At 40.7% G+C, this 21,809-nt stretch overlaps 3 protein-coding genes across 4 annotated transcripts in view; 1 reads left to right on the top strand and 2 right to left on the bottom strand.

Moving 5' to 3' along the window:
• LOC139948008 (complement factor B-like) overlaps nucleotides 1-13,179 on the bottom strand; it is a 31,349-nt gene extending 18,170 nt beyond the window's left edge. Inside the window, exon 1 of the mRNA XM_071945961.1 lies at nucleotides 12,997-13,179. Within this exon, the coding sequence (XP_071802062.1) occupies nucleotides 12,997-13,108 (112 nt within the window). The 5' untranslated portion in view covers nucleotides 13,109-13,179. The remainder of the gene's footprint in view (nucleotides 1-12,996) is intronic.
• On the bottom strand, nucleotides 3,959-11,251 carry LOC139948191 (uncharacterized). Its single transcript, XM_071946256.1, has 6 exons — nucleotides 9,273-11,251; nucleotides 8,541-8,622; nucleotides 7,915-7,985; nucleotides 5,210-7,250; nucleotides 4,740-4,817; nucleotides 3,959-4,315 (listed from the first exon to the last, which is right to left on the bottom strand). Exons 1-6 carry the CDS (start codon nucleotides 9,348-9,350, stop codon nucleotides 4,068-4,070), a joined length of 2,598 nt encoding a protein of 865 aa, XP_071802357.1. The 5' UTR covers nucleotides 9,351-11,251; the 3' UTR covers nucleotides 3,959-4,067.
• A 2,748-nt stretch (nucleotides 13,180-15,927) lies between the features above and the next one.
• Nucleotides 15,928-21,809, top strand: part of LOC139948541 (sushi, von Willebrand factor type A, EGF and pentraxin domain-containing protein 1-like) — a 63,917-nt gene continuing 58,035 nt past the window's right edge. For both annotated transcript variants that reach the window (XM_071946724.1, XM_071946723.1), the window contains exon 1: nucleotides 15,928-16,023. In XM_071946724.1, the coding sequence (XP_071802825.1) occupies nucleotides 15,960-16,023 (64 nt within the window). In that variant the 5' untranslated portion in view covers nucleotides 15,928-15,959. The remainder of the gene's footprint in view (nucleotides 16,024-21,809) is intronic.

Genomic DNA, 21,809 nt, shown 5'->3' with positions numbered 1-21,809 from the left:
GAAATCTAATCCTGCTCGTTAATCGGCCGTCCAGCTGGAGGTCTCCTATCTTTTTCCACTGGTTAGAGGGGGGCATTGTCAGGGTATTCTTTTGTTACTCTGCGGTTTTGTGGGTCGTTCGAGCTCCTTCTATTCCTTCCTCCATGGAATAATCCAGTTGCTCTCTTAGTTTACATGCCCGTAAAGTTACTGCTCCAGTGATTTAGCCTTTTATGATTAGTGGATTATTTGGGTGTAAAGAGTTGACCCTGAGCCTATTATAGAGTTGATTATGGAAATTGATGTCATTTCTGTTCTTATAATAATCTCTGCCTGTAAATCATATCGTAGACTTATTGTATCTTTATTGTTCTCTTATTTGTAGAACCATGGGTAAAGCTCACTGGTATTAAAGACAGTTAAAAGTAGTTCACCACCGGTCTGGCTGTCACATTTTTTCATTGACTGTACTGAGGCGGTTAACTTCAACCCTCTAGATCTTTGCAATTGCAACCCTTGGTATTATTTAAATCTTTGCATTATGAAGTATTATTGTATGATTTAAGTAACCAGAATAAATGAAGCTTTAAACTCTTCCAAGACAGTGGAAATGGACGTTTGGACAGTGTTATTGTTTGCATTGTACACTTCTACTTTCTCTGAGAATTGTAGCCTACAATGGCAGGACGCCATGCACAGGCATATTTAGAAGCACTTGCGATACCTTTAGGTGTTTTTAAAGCCCAACAGCCGACAGAACGCTTGCGTCACAGTTCACTCTGCAATTAACATTTATCTCTTCATCGCCAATTTACGTGTCATCAGTCAAAAATGGCCTCAAGAGCATGAAGACACACACACACACACAGCCTTTAGTCAATTCAGAAGATGGTCAATGAGCTCTCCTGCAGCAAAAGAAGTAGGATGTGGTTGGTCGAGTCCACAAAACAACAGTACAGATCACATCTTTGGAGTGAACACAGAACTGGGAGAATAACTGCTTCCAATATGAGTGCTGTCACGAAGCATGTTGATGCACAAGTAATTATCTGAAAGATAAAGCAGACAAAACTAAGGGAATAAATGAGTGGTTACATGTTCTTAAAAAGGCGTTTAAAACAGGCAGGGTCGTGGTCGTTCAGCCCTTGTTTCCTCTTTTACGTATCTTATTTGATGACCTGACATGTGTTGCATTTTAATGACTGAGACAGTTTTCGGATGCATTGTGTGCTGTGTGCGTAGTTAGTCTTGGTGCAAGACGTTTCTTGTTTTGCTTTCACACCCAGCGCGGCCAACTCGCCAACATCGCCTGGAACGGTGATGCATATTATGCATCTAAACATATCCGAAAACAACCGGTTATAAACAGCTCCAGCTGGTCTTTTTTACTCGTTAAAGGAACACGTTGCCTTGGATCGGTCGAGTTGGTCTTTGAAAAGCGTTTGTTATAATATGCATATGGGTAGAAAGATGCTGTAAAAGTAGAATACAATGATCCACACAAACATGCCTCGAAATTGCACGGTTTTCCTTTTACCTCATCAACTAACACGGTCGGCCATTTATGGGAGTCAAATGTTTGACTCCCATAAATGGCCGACCGTGTTAGTTCGCACAGTAAAAGGAAAACCACGCAATTTCGAGGCAAACTTGTGTGGATCATTATATTCTACTTTTAAATTATCTCTCCAACCAAATGCATTTTATAACAAACGGTTACAAACGCTTTTTTATAGACCAACTCGTCCGATCCAAGGCAACGTGTTCCTTTAACTTTGAACACCCCCACCCCACGTGAAGCGCTTTCCACCACAACAGGAATGCAGTAGCAAAACTGATTGAGGTATTTATGAATGATCTTTTGCCTTGGAAATCATTACCAAACCCTCTGCCCTGAAAGTCAGTCATGACTAATATGACTATGAGCTAATTAATGAGCAGCATCATTATCAGAATATTGATATTATATTCTGAATATAATATCAATATCTGTCATCTCTAAAAAATGTTGAGGAATATAGATTTGAATAGGCCTATGTTTCTTTCTTAGTTTCTACCACCAATCTAGCCTATACAATACTCAAATTGTAGCCTACAGCTTGTTGGGCTTGACATAAACTACTTTGTGTTCATTCAAAGTCAAAAGAACATGCATGGACCTACCTACGTATGTACGTACATGTAGTTATGTACAGTCCCTCGTTCTTCCGTTGAGTCGCAAAGCACACACTGGTCCGATGGCATTATTGTCGTAGTTTTTTATATTAATAATACACATCTGACATGGCTAAATAAAGCATAGAGGTACACCCATTCGTGGGTGAAACTGTCTTCCGCCACAGAAGCATGACCGTCCACCACAAACAATGTCAATGTTTACAAACTTATTGTTTACAAACAAACTTTGTAGAACACGTTGCGTGACGACCGTAAAACTGGAGGTGCAAAATATTTCCCACAATCCTTTGCGGGACGTCGGATTTTTGCTATCTTCAACTGTACATGTACATACGCCACCAACGATGATTTTCAGTCAGTCCTTAGTTTGTCGTAAAATGTTGATTACATGCTGGGGAGACTGTAGCCTTGATCAAGGCGCTACAGCCAGCCGCGATCTGCAAAATCCCAGTCCCCATCACTGAATTCCACCAGTGCACCCCCATACATAACACAGTGGATATAATACGTATACAGCGTATGTACACACATACGTACTGTACATGTACCATCTGTATACGGTACACTTACGGTACATGGGTACTTCCTAAGTAGCGCCTTGATGGTTTTGTATCTGCCAAAATTTAGGGCGGAGCTCATTATGCTAATGTTTACTAACAACCCGTTCTCATTGGTTGTTGGTTGACCTATAAACTCTCACTGCGATGTCAATCACAACGTTCTGCAAGCACTCGCACACACGTGCTCGTCGACGTAATTGTAAACAAACCGTGGTTGTAGTTGCAATGGCGGCGGGCGAGGGAGAAATCCCTACTAGTAAACAAAACAGTAAGTCGCTGGAAATCAGTGGTGTATAATTTGCAACACAACTACAGAAACTTTCAACAAAATATAACAACCGCGTTTAATGCATCAATCATGGGTTTAGAAATAGAAGGAAGAAAATTAGAACATGTGAAATGTGTTTGAGAAAGGTTAAAAAAGTATCCAGGTGTCATGAGTTTCCGGCAAGATGGCTACTTGGTAAGAATTCTTAGGTGTTGGGCATATGACAGTACAACACACCCCATCCCCTTGAAGCACAAACACAGACCAGATGAGATAAGAAACCCAGCTGTTTATTTTGTCTTAATGTAGACATATATTATTTATTACGTTTCTCTCGGTAAATCAAAGTTGGGGATCGAAAATATGTGTTGTCGAAAACATACCAGACGGTAGAAGATGGCGTGTGGCTGAACAACAACTACAAGTAAAGTTCAATTTCATAAACTAACTCTTGCCATACTACTAGTACTACACTACAACGTTACACTTATAGTACAGCAGCTTTCAATTCAGGGACAAATCTACCAGCTACGTTGTAATTATGATGCTAGTCTTCGTGTTGTAACGAAACGCAAGACAGCGGAAGTTGTTCGAAGTTGTTCAACACCATTACCGACCGGGCGAGTCTTGTCCGGCTCACCCGTCCGGCAGCGCATTCAGACCCCTTACAATCATAGCTAATAATATACACACCACGCTCCCGACACTGCTATAAAAAGCACGTATTACAGTACATGTCCATACAGCTAGCGTACAGCGTACACACACACACACACACCAATACATGTGTACACTGCAGATTGAGGACATACTTTTCATACTATCCAATGGAGGACATTGCCAAAAGTCGAATGGTACCTATCGATGTGAGGACATAACACATGAATCCTTGTTCTTGCGGTTCACTAATGTCAATGTGTATACTGGCCTTCTAGGAAATGTTGTTGGGGGTGGTACATGTATTTTCTTGTTCCTGGGGGGGGGGGGGGGGGGGGGGGCAGGCCAAAGGTCTAGACTAATAATTTGGCTGTGCCTACAGAGTCACTCTAGGTTATGACTGTACTTTGGTGGTGCATGAGACCTTAAATTTGTTGAAGTGTCATCGTGTTTCTACAAAAGTCCTTAATGTTTCTCCAAGTTCTGGTCTGCAATGCCACAGGACAGGACGATTCAATGTCACGTTTCCCTGGCATCTTCTTCAGCAAAAAGAATCTCTGCAAGCCCTCGGTGACGTCTTTCTTTTCCTGGGCAGTCCAGGGGCGTCGCTTGAATTGTCGACGCTTGACTTGTCGATCTTTTGGAGCTGGATCCGTTTGGGTTGGTGGCCTTCCTACAACACACAGGAAAGAAGAGGTAAATTAGTCAACATAATCAAATGGGGCGTATACATAACCTAAATATGTTCATGTTACCGATGTGACATTTACTCCTCGAGTAAATCAATACGCAACTGAGCACAAAAGAATGCGATAAAGGTACCTGCAGAAAATGCCTGACAAGAAGCAGCCATCTTGTTTCATGCTACCGTACAAAATGAGTTGCCGAGATGGGCTAATCACTCGGCTGTGCCTACAGAGTGACTTTAGGTTATGACTGTACTTTGGTGGTGCATGACACCTTAAATTTGTTGACAGCAAACGGAGTCTGGCATCTTATCGCATTTGGGTCTAGGGGGGTCGGTCAACAGGGAATAGGACCAGCATATGCAAGAGACCTACAAGAGATATAGGCAGTCACAAATATTACAAACTTACTGTCATCAACACTGTCCTCCAAAGCTGGGTCACACGAGTCACCGGAATCACTGCTGTCCTCATCGCTGCTGAAGCCTTCTGCAATAAAAAGAAAGAAAACTTCTACAGTTAGCTTTGATTGCTTTCTGGCACACAAATAAAAATGTGGGCCAATCCGTTGGGTTGGGTGTGTGGGGTTTGGGGTGTACAGTGAATGATGTTCAAAATGGGGGGGGGGGGGGGGGGGGTTAGGTGATGACGGCCACAGGCCGAGTTATCATGCCCCAAAAACAAAGAGCAATTGTAACATTTAGGTATGCTTGCTTTTTGGCGCACACACCTAAACATGTTGGCCAATCCATTGGGGGGGGGGATGGGGGGGGGGGATGGGGGGGGGGAGGTTGTACAGTGAATGAATGTTATGGGGGGGGGGGGGAGTTACCACAGTTTGAATTAATTTGGAAAGACAAGTTAAAAACGGGTTTGTTTACCTCCAGTAACATGCAACTCCTCCAAAGATTTGCCATGTTGCGAAACCAAGTTGCCTCTCTCCAAGCTGAGGAAGAGTCTAGACAGTTTGGTAACCCTCTGGACAGTGTCTGGCAACCGGTAGTACTCACGATGGACCCGCAAATCATGACCCATGAAGTCTGCAAGTGTTTCAAGCTGATGTTCATTCAAGGCCAGAATTTGCGAAACAGTCGCTACATGTTTACGAAGCTTTGTAGACCGCATGCTATCAGCATTCTCAAGGCCCGCCTGATTTGCATATGCTCGTAGACAGTCGCTTCCTCGTATATGACCTGAGCCTCCGTAACAACTTCGTGCGAATAAGAATATATTGTCTTGTGCCACTCCAGCTGCATTTCTATTTGCGACCAGAGCCTTCAACCACGCCATCACATCAGTACCAAGAAGCACAGGAACAGTTCTGCCCCTCTTACCAACTATTTCAATGACTTTGACGATTTTACAGAGGTGCCGTTCAAGATCAGTCATCACGCAATCACCATTCACAATGGCTGCACTACTTCGCTTCTGAAAATCTTCAAGTTTCATTTTGGATACTTCCCCCTGTCGTCTGCGGTTGAAGATAATGAGATGGCACAGTGTGACTTCATTCAATTTCTTCCAAGCTGGTGTAATTTCATGGCCCTTAGCAGAGTGTAGGAGCTGCACTTCCCGGTTGCCAGTTTCATGAAGGAATGATGAGATTTTCACCACATCTGCATTTGTGGGGAGATCAGCAGGTTTGTTGCGCTTTCCTTGGTACAGTGTTCTGTGGGCGTGCGTTGACACAAGTTCTGGCCACTTTATTTCACATAACTGCCTAAACTGTTCGGCCTGTTCCGCTTTTTGCCTAAGATTAAACTCTAAAGCACTTGCTTGCAGTATGAGTGCACATCTCTTGATGGAATGTCCAATCTTGAGTGCTAGAGATGGAACGTGATACATCTGTTTTCCTTCACTGAAGCCGGCGACATCATGAACAGCCTTGACGATATCATTCAGATGGCGGGGATGCACGAATACTTCCAGTGATGCATTTGGTTGGTGGGTGTTTTGTCTCAGTTGTATAACAAGACGACCAAGTTCTCGTAGTTTGTTCCGAATGTAGCCATGTTGGGTAACATCGTGGCCAAGTCTAAGGTATTCACGTTTGGCAACTTCCAGAATCAAAGAATCATTCTTGACAATCAGACCAACATTGTCTCTCCTCATAGAACTAAGAACCTTGTTCAACTGGAAAGATACACCAGCAGGGGGTGGTTTTAACAAATCACTCTTGTTAGCTACTCGCCCCCTAACACGACCTCTCCTACTGCTACCATCAGTCTGTGCAGGGAGCGCAGGCTTAAGTGGGCACTGATGACGCCAAAGATCAAGACGCACGTAATAGCCATAACAATGTATGCATGGTCCATATGCGTGTGGAGATGCCTCATGATTTGGTCTGTATACTATAATAAGGACACCCTTTCCCTCTCTAAGGACTTGGCAATTGTGTCTGTGATTACCAATATTGCGGATGTATAACAGAAGTTTCTTGCGGGCACTAACGTCGGTCTCCGATGCTATCTCTACAACTTCCCTCTCCTCTTTGTGACGCGACTGAAGATGACGGGGTAACTTGGCCTGAGGCTCATCACAGTAAAAGCAATAGTGTTTTTTGTCCCATTTCCTTTGTCTACCGACATTATCGGTCTGCATGACTGTTACGGCACACTTCTCACTCGAATCATTTGTTTCACATCCTACAGCTTCATTGCTTTGGTGAAGCTCGCCAGTTTCTAACATAGCTTGTGGGTCATCGTCATCGCAGGCACTGGTGTTGGGGTTGACACAACTTGAAGGATCAGACTGAAAAATAGCTTGTGGGTCATCGTCATCCCAGGAACTGGTGTTGGGGTTGACAGACCTTGAAGGATCAGACTGAAAAATAGCTTGTGGGTCATCGTCATCCCTGCAATTGGTGTTGGGGTTGACACACCTTGAAGTATCAGACTGAAAACCTGATGTTTGATGGGCCAGCTAGCAAGGAAAAGATAAATGACATAATTAACACCACTGAGATATTATTCGGATTGTGACACAAATTAAATATATACGGTTGAGTGCATCAGCGTGCCCTTAAATTGATAGGCAAATAATACATAAGCACTAAGCTAGTCAGAACTTAAAGGAACACGTTGCCTTGGATCGGTCGAGTTGGTCTATGAACAGCGTTTGAAACCGTTTCTTATGAAATGCATGTGGTTAGAAAGATGTTTTACAAGTAGAATATAATGATCCACACAAGTATCACTCCAAATTGCACGGTTTTCATGTGACGTCGCGAACGAACACGGTCGGCCATTTATGGGAGTCCAAGTTTGGACTCCCATAAATGGCCGACCGTGTTTGTGGACGAGGTAAAACGAATACCATGCAATTGTGAGCCATATTTGTGTTGATCATTGTACTCAATGTGGCACGGATTGGTTATTATCCAGCTTTTACTATAAAGCGAGCCGGTTGCCGTAAACAGCAAGTGTTTTTGCACTCTGTTACATTTAGAGAGGACATTTGTTTGCCTCAACACGTCAACCTTGGAAAAACGTCTCAATTGTACAGAACATAAAATATTATGAAGACACATAGCATGTTATTAAATTAAGATCGATGGAATTAATACATGACATCATCATTTACTCACCTGGTGCTCAAATAAGGAGCGTGTGATGCCATCATCAGTGTAACGCACGCAGTACTTGATTAGTGACTTCCCTGAAAAATGAAAGGCAAACGGTTGATTAATTTTCATTTCATTTTGGGGGGTGGGGGGGGGGGTGGGGGAAACATACAACTTAGTGCCATCTTTAAAACGTGCTCTTCACGTAATGTGGATCACAATAAGGGTGTGGAACTGTCATTTCGTGTGTCCACAGTACAAAAGTAATGATACTTGTTTAAAGCCATTGTTTCGGTAAACAGTATTGTCCAAGTCCCACACTTCGTGTATCACAACGTATATCTAAAATAACAATCCTGTGGAAATTTAGGCTCAATCGAACGTCGGAGTCGGGAGAAAATAACGGGAAAACCCACTCCTGTTTTCGCGCGTTTCGCCGTGTCATGACATGTGTTTATAACAAATCCGTAATTCTCGTTAACGAGAATTTATATAGTTTTACCGTTGTCTCAAAAAGTTAAGCATTTCATGGACTCATATTTCAAGAGAAGTCTTTCACCATTACCTTCTGTAAACCCTGTAAATTATTTGTAAATCTGTGAACTGTTCCTTTTTTTTATGTACCGAAAGGGTGCAGTGGCTTTAAATACCTTTGGTTATGGAGGTGATTACAGCTGGATACCATGACGAGTTTGGAGGCCACAGTGCCATGATGCTGTCCCCTTCTTCATACTAGAAAGAAGACATAAAAATGATGTCACATATACGTTATTCATCGAACAAAAGTCGATCGGTTTAGTGGAACATGTCATAAGGGTCGCACTAAATACCGACAACTCACGACCCCTCACGACAACAATATTTCAGTGCACTTTCACAGAACATTTTAACATAAGTCAAACATTCAATATATGCACAAGAGTCATATGCACCCAAATCACTTTAAAACTGTGGAAACAATTGTATTTGTAACTGTAGAAAAGGTGTTTGTGACCCAGAATTTAGTAACGAACGGCAATATCCGCCATGTTGTCTTTCAACGCACTTGGACGATTCTATGATACCGCAGGGGTGATACAATATGCAACATGAGTATTTACTCTTGTGAAAAATGTCTTTCATGGAGTTTAAAACTATATTATGTTTTAGTTTCCCCTTTTAACTCCGAATTCCAGAGTGGCGGCTTAGTTACTAACAAGAAAGAAACAATCATAAACATAAATTGGTCATGTCCTAAATCATTTAACTATGTGTTTGTTGACAAGTCTAAGGAATTGTTAACTGGTCAAACGACTGTATATAGTATAGTGATGTAGTCAGTACAGTAAGGATTTATTTAGGCCTACATCACATGGAAATTTATTTACACTCAGATCACTCACCATTTCTTGTCTTCTCTCGAGAGCTGCCATGGGTCGAATGGTTGACTCTAGGGTCCTGGTGGATGCAATGCACTCCATGTTTATGATGCGTCCCCATGACAGCAGCAACCGGCCACGCTACCCGACTCAAATCGAATAAGCTAACCGTCATGCATAAATGAGTTCAGATTTAGAAATGGCCGCCTCTACTACCTACAAGAAGGATACTTCATATCAACAGAGGGCGATGTAACCATCCAAGAGTGCTAACCCACCGCTCCGGCAACAGAATTGTGTTAACTCACACATGCTCCTCTCGTAAATGACGTAAACCGAGGATTAGTCCCAAAAGCTTAGATATCCCAGTGGCGTCCAAACTGGCTATAATGCTGCATTTATCACAATTTTTCAAAGCGAGGACGTCCTCGCTGTGCTAAAAGTCCTCGATTCGCGAGTGTGTATTCACACCGAAGAGCTCGGTTTGCAGCGATGACAAGTACACGCATGCATGCATGGACGTGGCATGATTGCTTGCAGTAATACGTCATTCTCAATCGCGCCTGTGATTGGCCAATGTTTAGAATGACACGCCCACATCATGAATACCCTTTTATCGGAATTCCGATAAAGCTTTACAAACCCATCAAGGCTGTTGTTTGAGCCACGTGTGCGAGGTTGAAAGTAGAAAGACACGACCGTACTCACGACTACGCTACTGTTCTCGCTTTACAATGTATAGTAATGTACATTTGTGTATGCACTGCATGCGTGTGCAGCGAACCGGGCCGGGGAACAGTACGTCAACAGCCTTGATCAAGGCTAGGGAGACTGATACGGTTTGCATTTTGTCCTTAGCTTTGACAACCGCCGTCAACATTTTGTAATAGTTAGTTTGATTTTCGTTTTCAACGATAGCCGATTGATGATTTCTCTTTATTTTTACTGTGTTAGTATTCGTCCCTATTTGACGTTTCATTGTCTGTGTTTGTTTTTTATAAGGATTCATTCTTTAAGCCTTTGGCTGTTTTTGTTTTGTTTTTATTTTATATTTGATTGCGTTTTGTTTTATTAGTTTGATTCAGAGTACTTCTTGTTAAAAAACAAATGTTTGATTGTTGTTGCGCTTTAAAGCTTGATTTGGGAATTGTTCATTGTTTGAAAACAATTTTCTTTGATTGTTGTTGAGTTTTGTTACCTTAGTTTCTACTTGGTGTTTGTTGAACAACTTCTTTCTTTGATTATGGTTTTGTCCTTTAGTTTATAAATTTATTAGTTTTGGCCCTTTTGGCCGCCCATAGTAGAAGACCATCAATTGGAACCAACATTGAAAGGGGGCAGGGGGGGCCAACGAGGTATGGCTGGGATTGTAGCCTAGTTCAGCTGTTGGTTGGCAAGCAATGTCCCTCTGTGGTTCTAAGTCTCTCCAAATTCTCTGTTTAGCCCTTTTCACACTACAGAGCCATTTCCCGGGAAATAAACTCCCGGGAAAATCCCGGGAGTTTTTAACCCCACCGCCACCCCAGCAACCGTTCTCACTATCCCAATTTGGTAACTCCCGGGAGTACTATTTCCCAGGAATATGCACGGTCGTTTCACACTTACGATCAAATCCCAGGAAATGTGATAAACAGGTCAGCCCATGCGGAAGTTACAATGTTTGTGGACGGAAGTCCGTTCCCACAATGCAACGCGGCCGGCTGCAAAATCCTTGCCACATACGACCCAAAATGGCTGCACATTAATTGTGTATTTGCGTGTTGTTATATACCAATATATTGTGTGATTACGGCGGAGAAGAAGTCTTGCAGTTCGGGGAAGACGTCACTGACGTCTTGTCAGGAGAAGACGATTGCTGTGACAGTGTTTTAAAGACATGCGGTATAACAATCGGATGGAATTTGTCGTGCGATTGACGGGTTTTATGGCACTTGCTGGAAGTATTGGTCAAAGGTAAATCTGGTCTACCATGAAGAGCGGCCACTGGTGGGAGCAAGTTGTTATTAGAAAAAGCGAAAGGGAGCTTTCTACTCCGCGACAGCTTTTTTTTCTTTTGAGAACTGTAATTGAATGGACTTTTGTGTCCGTGTTTTACCCAGAGGTTTTGTGTTGGCGTTCATCTCAATTTTTACCTGTTCACACTATAGTTATTTCCCGGGAAATTCCCGGGAACTTTTGGTTGATCTGTTCACACTACCAAAATACTCCCGGGAATTTCCCGGGAAGTGACGTTTTCCCAGGAAATAATTAAACCTGCTCAGGGGCAGGGTTAAGGGAATCAACCCTGGGGTAAGGCCTAGAAATTTTCTGAATGGCATTTTCGAAGGATTGCATAATAATGTCCATGATGTTAGGGCCAAGATAATTAAAGGTTTTATAGAAAAAAATACCGCACGGTCGATTTTGCACAATCTGACAATTATAGCTGTAGAAAAAAAAGAAGAATTCTTCCCTTCCAACATCAACTGTGCTGTTTTCCCATTGTGCAAAGAAAGAACACGGAATAGGCTTTAACCCTATATTGGCTAGCTTTTTTTTCATGGCTTCATAAAGACTTTTAAAATGCTTTTGCAGACTAGGAGAACACTTATGCAATAGAAAATATTTAGGCCTTGAAAAACAAAACTATTATCCTACCGACCTATAGTCTTTTTTTCCCAAGGTTTTCAGTTTTGATCTGCAATGGGGAGGGGTCCGTTCATATCCAGCTTCACGCAGGCAGTCAGCCAATTTTGAGAAAACTTTCCCGTTTCTTGTAGGCCTATATGCCCATCTAGCTGTTTTTGGACTGCATCGTCGACCAAAAATGCAACTATAGTTTCAAAATTTCATCATCACTCCATCGGTCACTTCTACCCATCGTAAGGAATTGAGCAACAGATTGAACTAAAATATTTACTGTGAGGTGGTAGACAGCAATGTCGATCGAAGAACTCAAATCTGACTCTGGACAACAAAAGTCCAACAACGGCCAAGTACATGTAAATAAGAAATACCATACACACATGGCGTGTGTACGAGAAGGAAGCTTGTTCACGCCAACTATTTATTATATTCCTATTCCATTCACGTGGTCAATTTTTTAATTCATATATTTATTTGTAAATTACAGATGTAATTCACTTTTATTTTCGTACCTAAACGTAAACACTTTCAGAAGGAGAAAACAAAAAAGGGCTATTGTTACCACGCGAATTATTTGGCGCGCTATTTTTGACGTCTGTGACCTTTCGAGATTAATGACGTCTCAACACAGTGGAAGCAAAAGGTGGGGTGAGTTAAACCCGCTTTCGTTCTCACTAGCTGCTTTTCCCGGGAAAAACGTTTTTTCCCGGGGTTAACTCCTTTAACCCTACCCCTTAACTGGGTAAATTATTTCCCGGGAAAATGTTATTTCCCGGGAAATGTTTTGTAGTGTGAACAGATCGACTAACATTTCCCGGGAATTTCCCGGGAAATACCTGTAGTGTGAAAAGGGCTTTTGTCGTCTCCATCTTGTTCTTGTCCAAACATGAATTAAATCAAATAAAGATATTCATTGACATGCAAACTAGGTCAGGTCAGTGGTTGAAGTTCACATGTACACGTGATCATACTGACATGTGGATTGAAAGTTATTAGGAAATCATAAATACATCATTAGATAAACAAATATTGTCACGAATCATGTCATCATGTCGAGGGTCTGAGCATGGAGGTTCTTTCTGAGTCTACGTCCTCTTCCTTAATTTACAATGCTAAGACTTACCTCGTCTCGATTGAACTTGACGAACACTCTCGACAGGCAGAAACACAACCAATGGTAGAACAATGAAGCAAATTGTTAGCTGATTAATAACTGCCATTGCATTAATGCGCATTTAGTCGAGTCTTAACAATACCTCAATGATGTTACCACCACTGTAACAAGTACAGAACTACCGTATAATAAACATGTACGTTGTCTTTGAATTGGGCGCTTTGGGGCTTTAAAGGCGTGAACACTATTGGTAATTACTCAAAATAATTATTAGCATAAAAACTTACTTGGTAACAGGCAACGCAAAGATGTTGATAGTACAAAACATTGTGAGAAACGGCTCCCTCTGAAGTAGTGCAGTTTTAGAGAAAGATTTTGATTTCGAGAACTCCCAGAATTAGATTTTGAGGTCTCGAATTCAAGTATCTGAAAGCACACAACTTAATGTGTCAAGTTTGCTTTTTCTTTCGTGTATTATCTCGCAACTTCGACGACCAGTTGAGCTCAAACTTTCATAGGTTTGTGATTTAATGAATTTGTTTAGATACAAAAGGTGAGAGGACTATGTCTTTGACAATTACCAATTGTGTCTGAATTTGATGGTTGCTCTGAATTTGATGCTTGACAGTTTATTTAGTTGAATTTTTTTTAAGGATTCACATCCCTTGAAAATGTGTGGCTTTAATGTAATTTCGTGACAGAAGACAGTCCGTTACTTTTCTAAACTTCAACACAATATTGGTACAGTGGAAGGCAGCGAGCACCTTTAAATGTTCATGCACGTAGGAGTCCATGAATGTTAGTGTTTAGTATGTCTCAGAGGGAATACGAACAACTGAAGAAACAGCCACGACTGATGGCACAGATTTTTTTCATATCCTCGCTTACGTGTCATTATGCTCTTTTTGATAAACAAGTTCAGGATGTACACAGATCGTGGGAAGTGCTGAGGCTCATCAGTCAACCCGGATTGCACCTTTCACTTTCACTTCAGCTGGTACTTTCTGGTATCATCCCTTGTCTTATGACCTTGTTGACAAGAGTTACCGACTCCCGGTATTTCCAAACGTTCTACCAGATTTCCTTGTTGGCAAAGAGCCCGGTTTCTGTTATATTTTGTATGGTTGGTTTTTTTTTTCAAGGCAAACCCGGACCCATCGTCGTCTTCATTAAAAAGTAAACACGCATACACTAGACAACATGATCTGACGAAGGGTGACCCCCTTTCGAAGAATACAAAGGGGGACAAGTGCAATTTGGATGATACAATCAATTGTACGAATCTCGCTCGGACAAAAAGAAACTATCGTGCGTTTCATTTCTTTTGTCTCATAAAGGGATCAGCTAATGTTCTTACGTGTTGGTTGTATCGTGGAGGTGTCTGCGTTTTCCCTCCTAAACAACCGGTGTTTTAAAAAAGCTCATTGAACTACAGTGCTATATCGGTGTATGGGCAATAACCAAAATTAAAATTCTTTATCCCCAATGCAAATTTGACATCTCTTATAATTATATAATAATACTTTTTAACTTATTCGGGCAATTACTTCACAAGTACAATACAAACATGAACATATTTTTTAAATCGATTTGTATCGAAACAAATCTAGGGAGCCTAAAGTACGGTATAAAATAATTTAATTTATAGCATTGTTTGTAGTTATCGTGTTTATACAAGGTTTGTCTATATGAATATGAACCTCATGCTGTTGACGCTTTTATCAGTGAGCAACGGTGGACAGTATTACACCATTTACAAGTATTTTAATTGCAGTGGTATAGTTGGATTATAGTTATGATATAATGGCACTTTTTGACGAGGCCTTTTAGCCTTATTGTACGAGGTTGCAACATTTGAATCGAAGTTGTATTACAGACTACGGCAAGTATGGTGCTGTTGGCACTTAAAGGAACACGTTGCCTTGGATCGGTCGAGTTGGTCTTTGAAAAGCGTTTGTATTCATTTGTTATAAAATGCATATGATTAGAAAGATATTTTAAAAGTAGAATATAATGATCCACACAAATTTATATCACTCGAACGACAAACACGGTCGGCCATTTATGGGAGTCAAATGTTTGACTCCCATAAAATTTAATGGCCGACCCGTGTTAGTTCGCAAAGTAAAAGGAAAACCACGCAATTTCGAGGCAAATGTGTGTGGATCATTGTATTCTACTTTTAAAACAAAAGAAGAGAGTAGCTTCGAAGAACTGACACAACCTATTCGAAGTGACAAAGAGATGTTGATGATTACAATGAATTTGATCGAATATGGCATCTTAATTCCATAAAATCAATGTTGATCCTGTACGGTTTTCATGCATCTTTTTTGGATCGTTCATTCTTTAGCGTCCTCTGGAAACACCACGCGGTTTATAAAACTTACATTACTGCAATCATGTTTGCAAACCTTTCCCCAGAATCTTTTATGTGAATGAAGTGCAAAAAGCATACACCATCTCCAAAGATTTTATTTAAACCTATACAAAATAAAGATTGTCATATTTCGGATTACACTGTAACGTCTTATAAACATGAAATTAACATGCCAAGAAACGAGTCTCTTTGATATGCCCCAATCCGGACACTGAGCATGGTGACTGCCTAATTCCCAAAATGAATAACACATACTGTTTTTGTTCAGGGTATTTTGAAGATAAACCTCTGTTTTCTAAATTACATTTTCGTCTTACATCAATAATATTTTGAAACCGTGGCCTGATATGTTTGTTTATTGAAAAACAAAACAAAACAAAAACGACTTGATAACGGCAGGGATCTTTATTGGTCCACGGTAGTTGTTGCTGAAACAGTAGTCAGTCTCTTTCTCTATGGTCTAAACAACCGTGGCCTATGAACACCCGAATCCTACGAAGTTCCGGGACTGGTGTTTTTTTTTTTTTTGTAAAACGAACCGCAGCCACGAGGTTGCATATACTATTAGGTGTGCTGAAGGGACAGTTCTGCAATGGCAACGGCGCGGTTAATGTACCTGTTATTAATGCTTACTGCCAACCTGGTTGCTTTTGAAGGTGAGTTTGTATGGTGGAGTTCTTATCCTTGTAGTTTTGATTAAGACACCATATGAAAACTAGGCGATCACGTTTTCCTGACACTGCCTTGTATGTCAAACTGTTTGTATTAATTTGCCAGATTTGTTTTTCTGTACGCTCGATCACGTGCTTGCTTAAAAACCTCGGCTAATGTTTTCTTGTGTGAACGTATCTCGCGCGGAAATATTTCTGGGTTACCAAGTTTGATTTAAAATAAAGTGACCAGCCCGTCGATGTCACCAAACTCATCCAAACTTAGGATTAATCTTAGGACTTAAAGTTCACTATCTGAAGACGTAGGACGCATTGAACCATTAGTGATCATTCGTTTTGCACGTTCAAAGCACCGTTGCACGTCCAGATCTTGCCAATGCCCAATCACAAGCTGGATACTGAAGGCTCCACCCTACTCGGACCGTTGTCTTTGTTAAACACTATACATATTCATGTATACGTTATTCAATAGAGGCAGGAGAGCTGATGGAGGCATGTGTAAGCCCCAGGAAAATTCTCTTATTGTCTGCTCCTTGTAAAGCATGCAGGTAGCAGACAATCACTCACAAGACAGTGTAGTGTTAGCATTCATTATTAAGGAAAGATTTACTAAGAATTGCTGTTGTCAACTAGTGCCCAGCCAAATTTAACCAAAGGAAAAAGCGAAAAGGGGAACATTTTGTAATTATTTTTAAGTACCCTCCTAAACTATTTTGCAAAACAATGTATGTTAAGAAGGGGCCGGGTGAAGTATGTTGGGTGTCACTGTGGCCGAATAACATAAGGATTTATTTTTAACTGTTAAAGCTGATACTCCAGCGTCCTTACTTACTGTTATTATGTGCAAACACAAAAACACCATATTCATATCACTCAGATGTTGGATTGAATCTCCAAAATCCAGTAGTGATCACTCAAAGTAGGGTTTAAAAAGAGAAGAAAAAAGGAATATAATTTTGTAAGTGACCAACTAATCTTGTTTGAATGTGAACAGCAGTCCTGAACATCATTACAGATGAACGTTATCTTATTTGAATGTGAACAGCAGTCCTGAATATCATTACAGATGAACGTAATCTTATTTGAATGTGAACAGCAGTCCTGAATATCATTACAGATGAACGTAATCTTATTTGAATGTGAACAGCAGTCCTGAATATCATTACAGACGAACGTAATCTTATTTGAATGTGAACAGCAGTCCTGAATATCATTACAGATGAACGTTATCTTATTTGAATGTGAACAGCAGTCCTGAATATCATTACAGATGAACGTTATCTTATTTGAATGTGAACAGCAGTCCTGAATATCATTACAGATGAACGTAATCTTATTTGAATGTGAACAGCAGTCCTGAATATCATTACAGATGAACGTAATCTTATTTGAATGTGAACAGTCGACCTGAATATCATCACAGACGAACGTAATCTTATTTGAATGTGAACAGCAGACCTTCTCTTTACAAGTTGAGCACACCTACATTGTTAGGATCCAACTGCCCAACCAAAGGGACTTGCACATGTTGGATTGAGCTCACAAGTAGTGGTATTATACTGTATAGGATATTGTTGCATGTTTTTTACACACCCTGCTTGCTTAGCAATGAATGCTAACATCACCTTGTGAGTGAATGTCCGCTACCTGCATGCTTTACAAGGAGCAGACAATAAGAGAATTTTCCTGGGGCTTACACACATGCCTCCAGCTCTCCTGCTCTATTGAATAACATGAATATGTATAGCGTTTAACAAAGACAACGGTCCGAGTAGGGTGGAGCCTTCAGTATCGAGCTTGTGATTGGGCATTGGCAAGATCTGGACGTGCGACGGTGCTTTGAACGTGTAAAACGAATGATCACTATTAGGACGGGTAAACTCATCCTAGCTCGAAGTAGTGATCATTCGTTTTACACGTTCAAAGCACCGTCGCACGTCTAGATCTTGCCAATGCCCAATCACATGCTCGATACTGAAGGCTCCACCCTACTCGGACCGTTGTCTTTGTTAAACGCTATACATATTCATGTCATGTTCAATAGAGCAGGAGAGCTGGAGGCATGTGTGTAAGCCCCAGGAAAATTCTCTTATTGTCTGCTCCTTGTAAAGCATGCAGGTAGCGGACAATCACTCACAAGACAGTGTGGCGTTAGCATTCATTATTAAGGAAAGATTTACTAAGAATTGCTGTTGTCAACTAGTGCCCAGCCAAATTTAACCAAAGGAAAAAGCGAAAAGGGGAACATTTTGTAATTATTTTTAAGTACCCTCTTAAACTATTTTGCAAACAAATGTATGTTAAGAAGGGGCTGGGTGAAGCATGTTTGGTGTCACTGTGGCCGAATAACATAAGGATTTATTTATAACTGTTAAAGCTGATACTCCAGCGTCCTTACTTACTGTTATTATGTGCAAACACAAAAACACCATATTCATATCACTCAGATGTTGGATTGAATCTCCAAAATCCAGTAGTGATCACACAAAGTAGGGTTTAAAAAGAGAAGAAAAAAGGAATATAATTTTGTAAGTGACCAACTAATCTTATTTGAATGTGAACAGCAGTCCTGAATATCATTACAGATGAACGTTATCTTATTTGAATGTGAACAGCAGTCCTGAACATCATTACAGATGAACGTTATCTTATTTGAATGTGAACAGCAGTCCTGAATATCATTACAGTTGAACGTTATCTTATTTGAATGTGAACAGCAGACCTGAATATCATTACAGATGAACGTACTCTTATTTGAATGTGAACAGCAGTCCTGAATATCCATACAGATGAACGTACTCTTATTTGAATGTGAACAGCAGTCCTGAATATCCATACAGATGAACGTAATCTTATTTGAATGTGAACAGCAGTCCTGAATATCATTACAGATGAACGTAATCTTATTTGAATGTGAACAGCAGTCCTGAATATCATTACAGATGAACGTAATCTTATTTGAATGTGAACAGCAGTCCTGAATATCATTACAGATGAACGTTATCTTATTTGAATGTGAACAGCAGTCCTGAATATCATTACATCGTTTGAACGTATAGCTGTCATTTGCTAAAATGTTCTGCTGAATTTTCGCAAGTTGACTCTCCGAAAGATCTTTCTGTACATCGCTTATCTTTGTATCAAAGCAAGTGAATTTCGACGAAATTAGGCTATCTTACTTGCTTAAAAGTGCTGTTTGTGAACTGGCAACAGCTTGCTTGACTCTTTTGTCGATGTAAGTTGGCTTGTATTTGGCTTTCCATGTCGATCGGAGTAGACGCCCTACAGCAACTTAACGAGAAGTACGCTGTGAAAGTGCTTGCTAGACTGACTACAATACCCTTTGTAATCTCCTTTTAAACCTCCCTCTTCACCCCTATTACATAATGCCCACCTGATATGCACAATGCATTACTCGAATTCCTATAAGACAATTATTTCCCGCTATACTACGAACCGCGGGAAATGTGTACTAGTAGTGATCATTCGTTTTGCACGTTCAAAGCACCGTCGCACGTCCAGATCTTGCCAATGCCCAATCACAAGCTGGATACTGAAGGCTCCACCCTACGCGGACCGTTGTCTTTGTTAAACGCTATACATATTCATGTATACGTTATTCAATAGAGGCAGGAGAGCTGATGGAGGCATGTGTAAGCCCCAGGAAAATTCTCTTATTGTCTGCTCCTTGTAAAGCATGCAGGTAGCGGACAATCACTCACAAGACAGTGTAGTGTTAGCATTCATTATTAAGGAAAGATTTACTAAGAATTGCTGTTGTCAACTAGTGCCCAGCCAAATTTAACCAAAGGAAAAAGCGAAAAGGGGAACATTTTGTAATTATATTTAAGTACCCTCCTAAACTATTTTGTCAAAAAAATGTATGTTAAGAAGGGGCTGGGTGAAGTATGTTGGGTGTCACTGTGGCCGAATAACATAAGGATTTATTTTTAACTGTTAAAGCTGATACTCCAGCGTCCTTACTTACTGTTATTATGTGCAAACACAAAAACACCATATTCATATCACTCAGACGTTGGATTGAATCTCCAAAATCCAGTAGTGATCACTCAAAGTAGGGTTTAAAAAGAGAAGAAAAAAAGGAATATAATTTTGTAAGTGACCAACTAATCTTATTTGAATGTGAACAGCAGTCCTGAACATCATTACAGATGAACGTTATCTTATTTGAATGTAAACAGCAGTCCTGAATATCATTACAGATGAACGTAATCTTATTTGAATGTGAACAGCAGTCCTGAATATCATTACAGATGAACGTAATCTTATTTGAATGTAAACAGCAGTCCTGAATATCATTACAGATGAATGTAATCTTATTTGAATGTGAACAGCAGTCCTGAATATCATTACAGATGAACGTAATCTTATTTGAATGTGAACAGCAGTCCTGAATATCATTACAGACGAACGTAATCTTATTTGAATGTGAACAGCAGTCCTGAATATCATTACAGATGAACGTTATCTTATTTGAATGTGAACAGCAGTCCTGAATATCATTACAGATGAACGTAATCTTATTTGAATGTGAACAGCAGTCCTGAATATCATTACAGATGAACGTAATCTTATTTGAATGTGAACAGTCGACCTGAATATCATCACAGACGAACGTAATCTTATTTGAATGTGAACAGCAGACCTTCTCTTTACAAGTTGAGCACACCTACATTGTTAGGATCCAACTGCCCAACCAAAGGGACTTGCACATGTTGGATTGAGCTCACAAGTAGTGGTATTATACTGTATAGGCTATTGTTGCATGTTTTTTACACACCCTGCTTGCTTAGCAATGAATGCTAACATCACCTTGTGAGTGAATGTCCGCTACCTGCATGCTTTACAAGGAGCAGACAATAAGAGAATTTTCCTGGGGCTTACACACATGCCTCCAGCTCTCCTGCTCTATTGAATAACATGAATATGTATAGCGTTTAACAAAGACAACGGTCCGAGTAGGGTGGAGCCTTCAGTATCGAGCTTGTGATTGGGCATTGGCAAGATCTGGACGTGCGACGGTGCTTTGAACGTGTAAAACGAATGATCACTAGTAGGACTAATCTAGCGTTTCGTGAAATCGGCCGCAGCCACGCGTCATGTAGGCTTATTGTACCTAGTGTCTGAATGGCACAGCTACGAGATTTTTAAAACTGCACGAAAGAAAATAAGTATTTTAGTCGAATCGGCAACAGCTGGCTGTGTAAGACTGTTGCCATGACTTCCAATGCACAATGGCGAGGTGATCCTCACGTAGCTGTAGCCACCAAGTACAGACACGTGAGTTTGAAATGAGAAGTGTGGGGGACATTGGAGATGACTACACCCGGTGTGCGTGAGTGTCGACAGGGTGTAAAACACGGAGGAATATTACTCCCCTCCATGATTCTACATAACGCCGAGGTCGTAACCAACGTCCCCGGAGAAAAGCTCTGGTGAGAACTGAACTAAAACATTTATACTGGGTCTGTACACACAGCTCTATGTATTGCGCTCACTCTGTAGACATTCCTTTGTTCTATGCACAATTAATTAATATTCTTCAACACTTGTGAAACCTTGTGTGGACGTGTGTAAGTCCACATGGTGTTTCAAAAAGGTAGGGGTTTTTGTAAAGGTTTTTTTTTTTTTATTTTTTTGGGGGGGGGGGGGTAGCCTACGCTTATTTTAATGAAATTCCTTTTTTAAATTAAAAGAGCCTAACAATTACTGTACCACTGTGTAGGCTGTAGGCATATAAACCTTTTTAG

Source organism: Asterias amurensis, chromosome 15 (assembly GCF_032118995.1).
Source record: "Asterias amurensis chromosome 15, ASM3211899v1".
NCBI lineage: Eukaryota > Metazoa > Echinodermata > Asteroidea > Forcipulatida > Asteriidae > Asterias > Asterias amurensis.
Note: the sequence above shows the minus strand (reverse complement) of the source record. Positions and strands in the feature narration are given on the sequence as shown.

Excerpts from the sequence above, each read along its gene's own strand:
- LOC139948191 (XM_071946256.1), bottom strand. The coding sequence starts at position 9,350 with ATGGAGTGCATTGCATCCACCAGGACCCTAGAGTCAACCATTCGACCC. Across the intron at positions 8,623-9,272 it reads TCGAGAGAAGACAAGAAATG|TATGAAGAAGGGGACAGCAT; the intron begins GTGAGTGATCTG and ends TCTTCTTTCTAG. Across the intron at positions 4,316-4,739 it reads GGAGGACAGTGTTGATGACA|GAAGGCCACCAACCCAAACG; the intron begins GTAAGTTTGTAA and ends TGTGTGTTGTAG.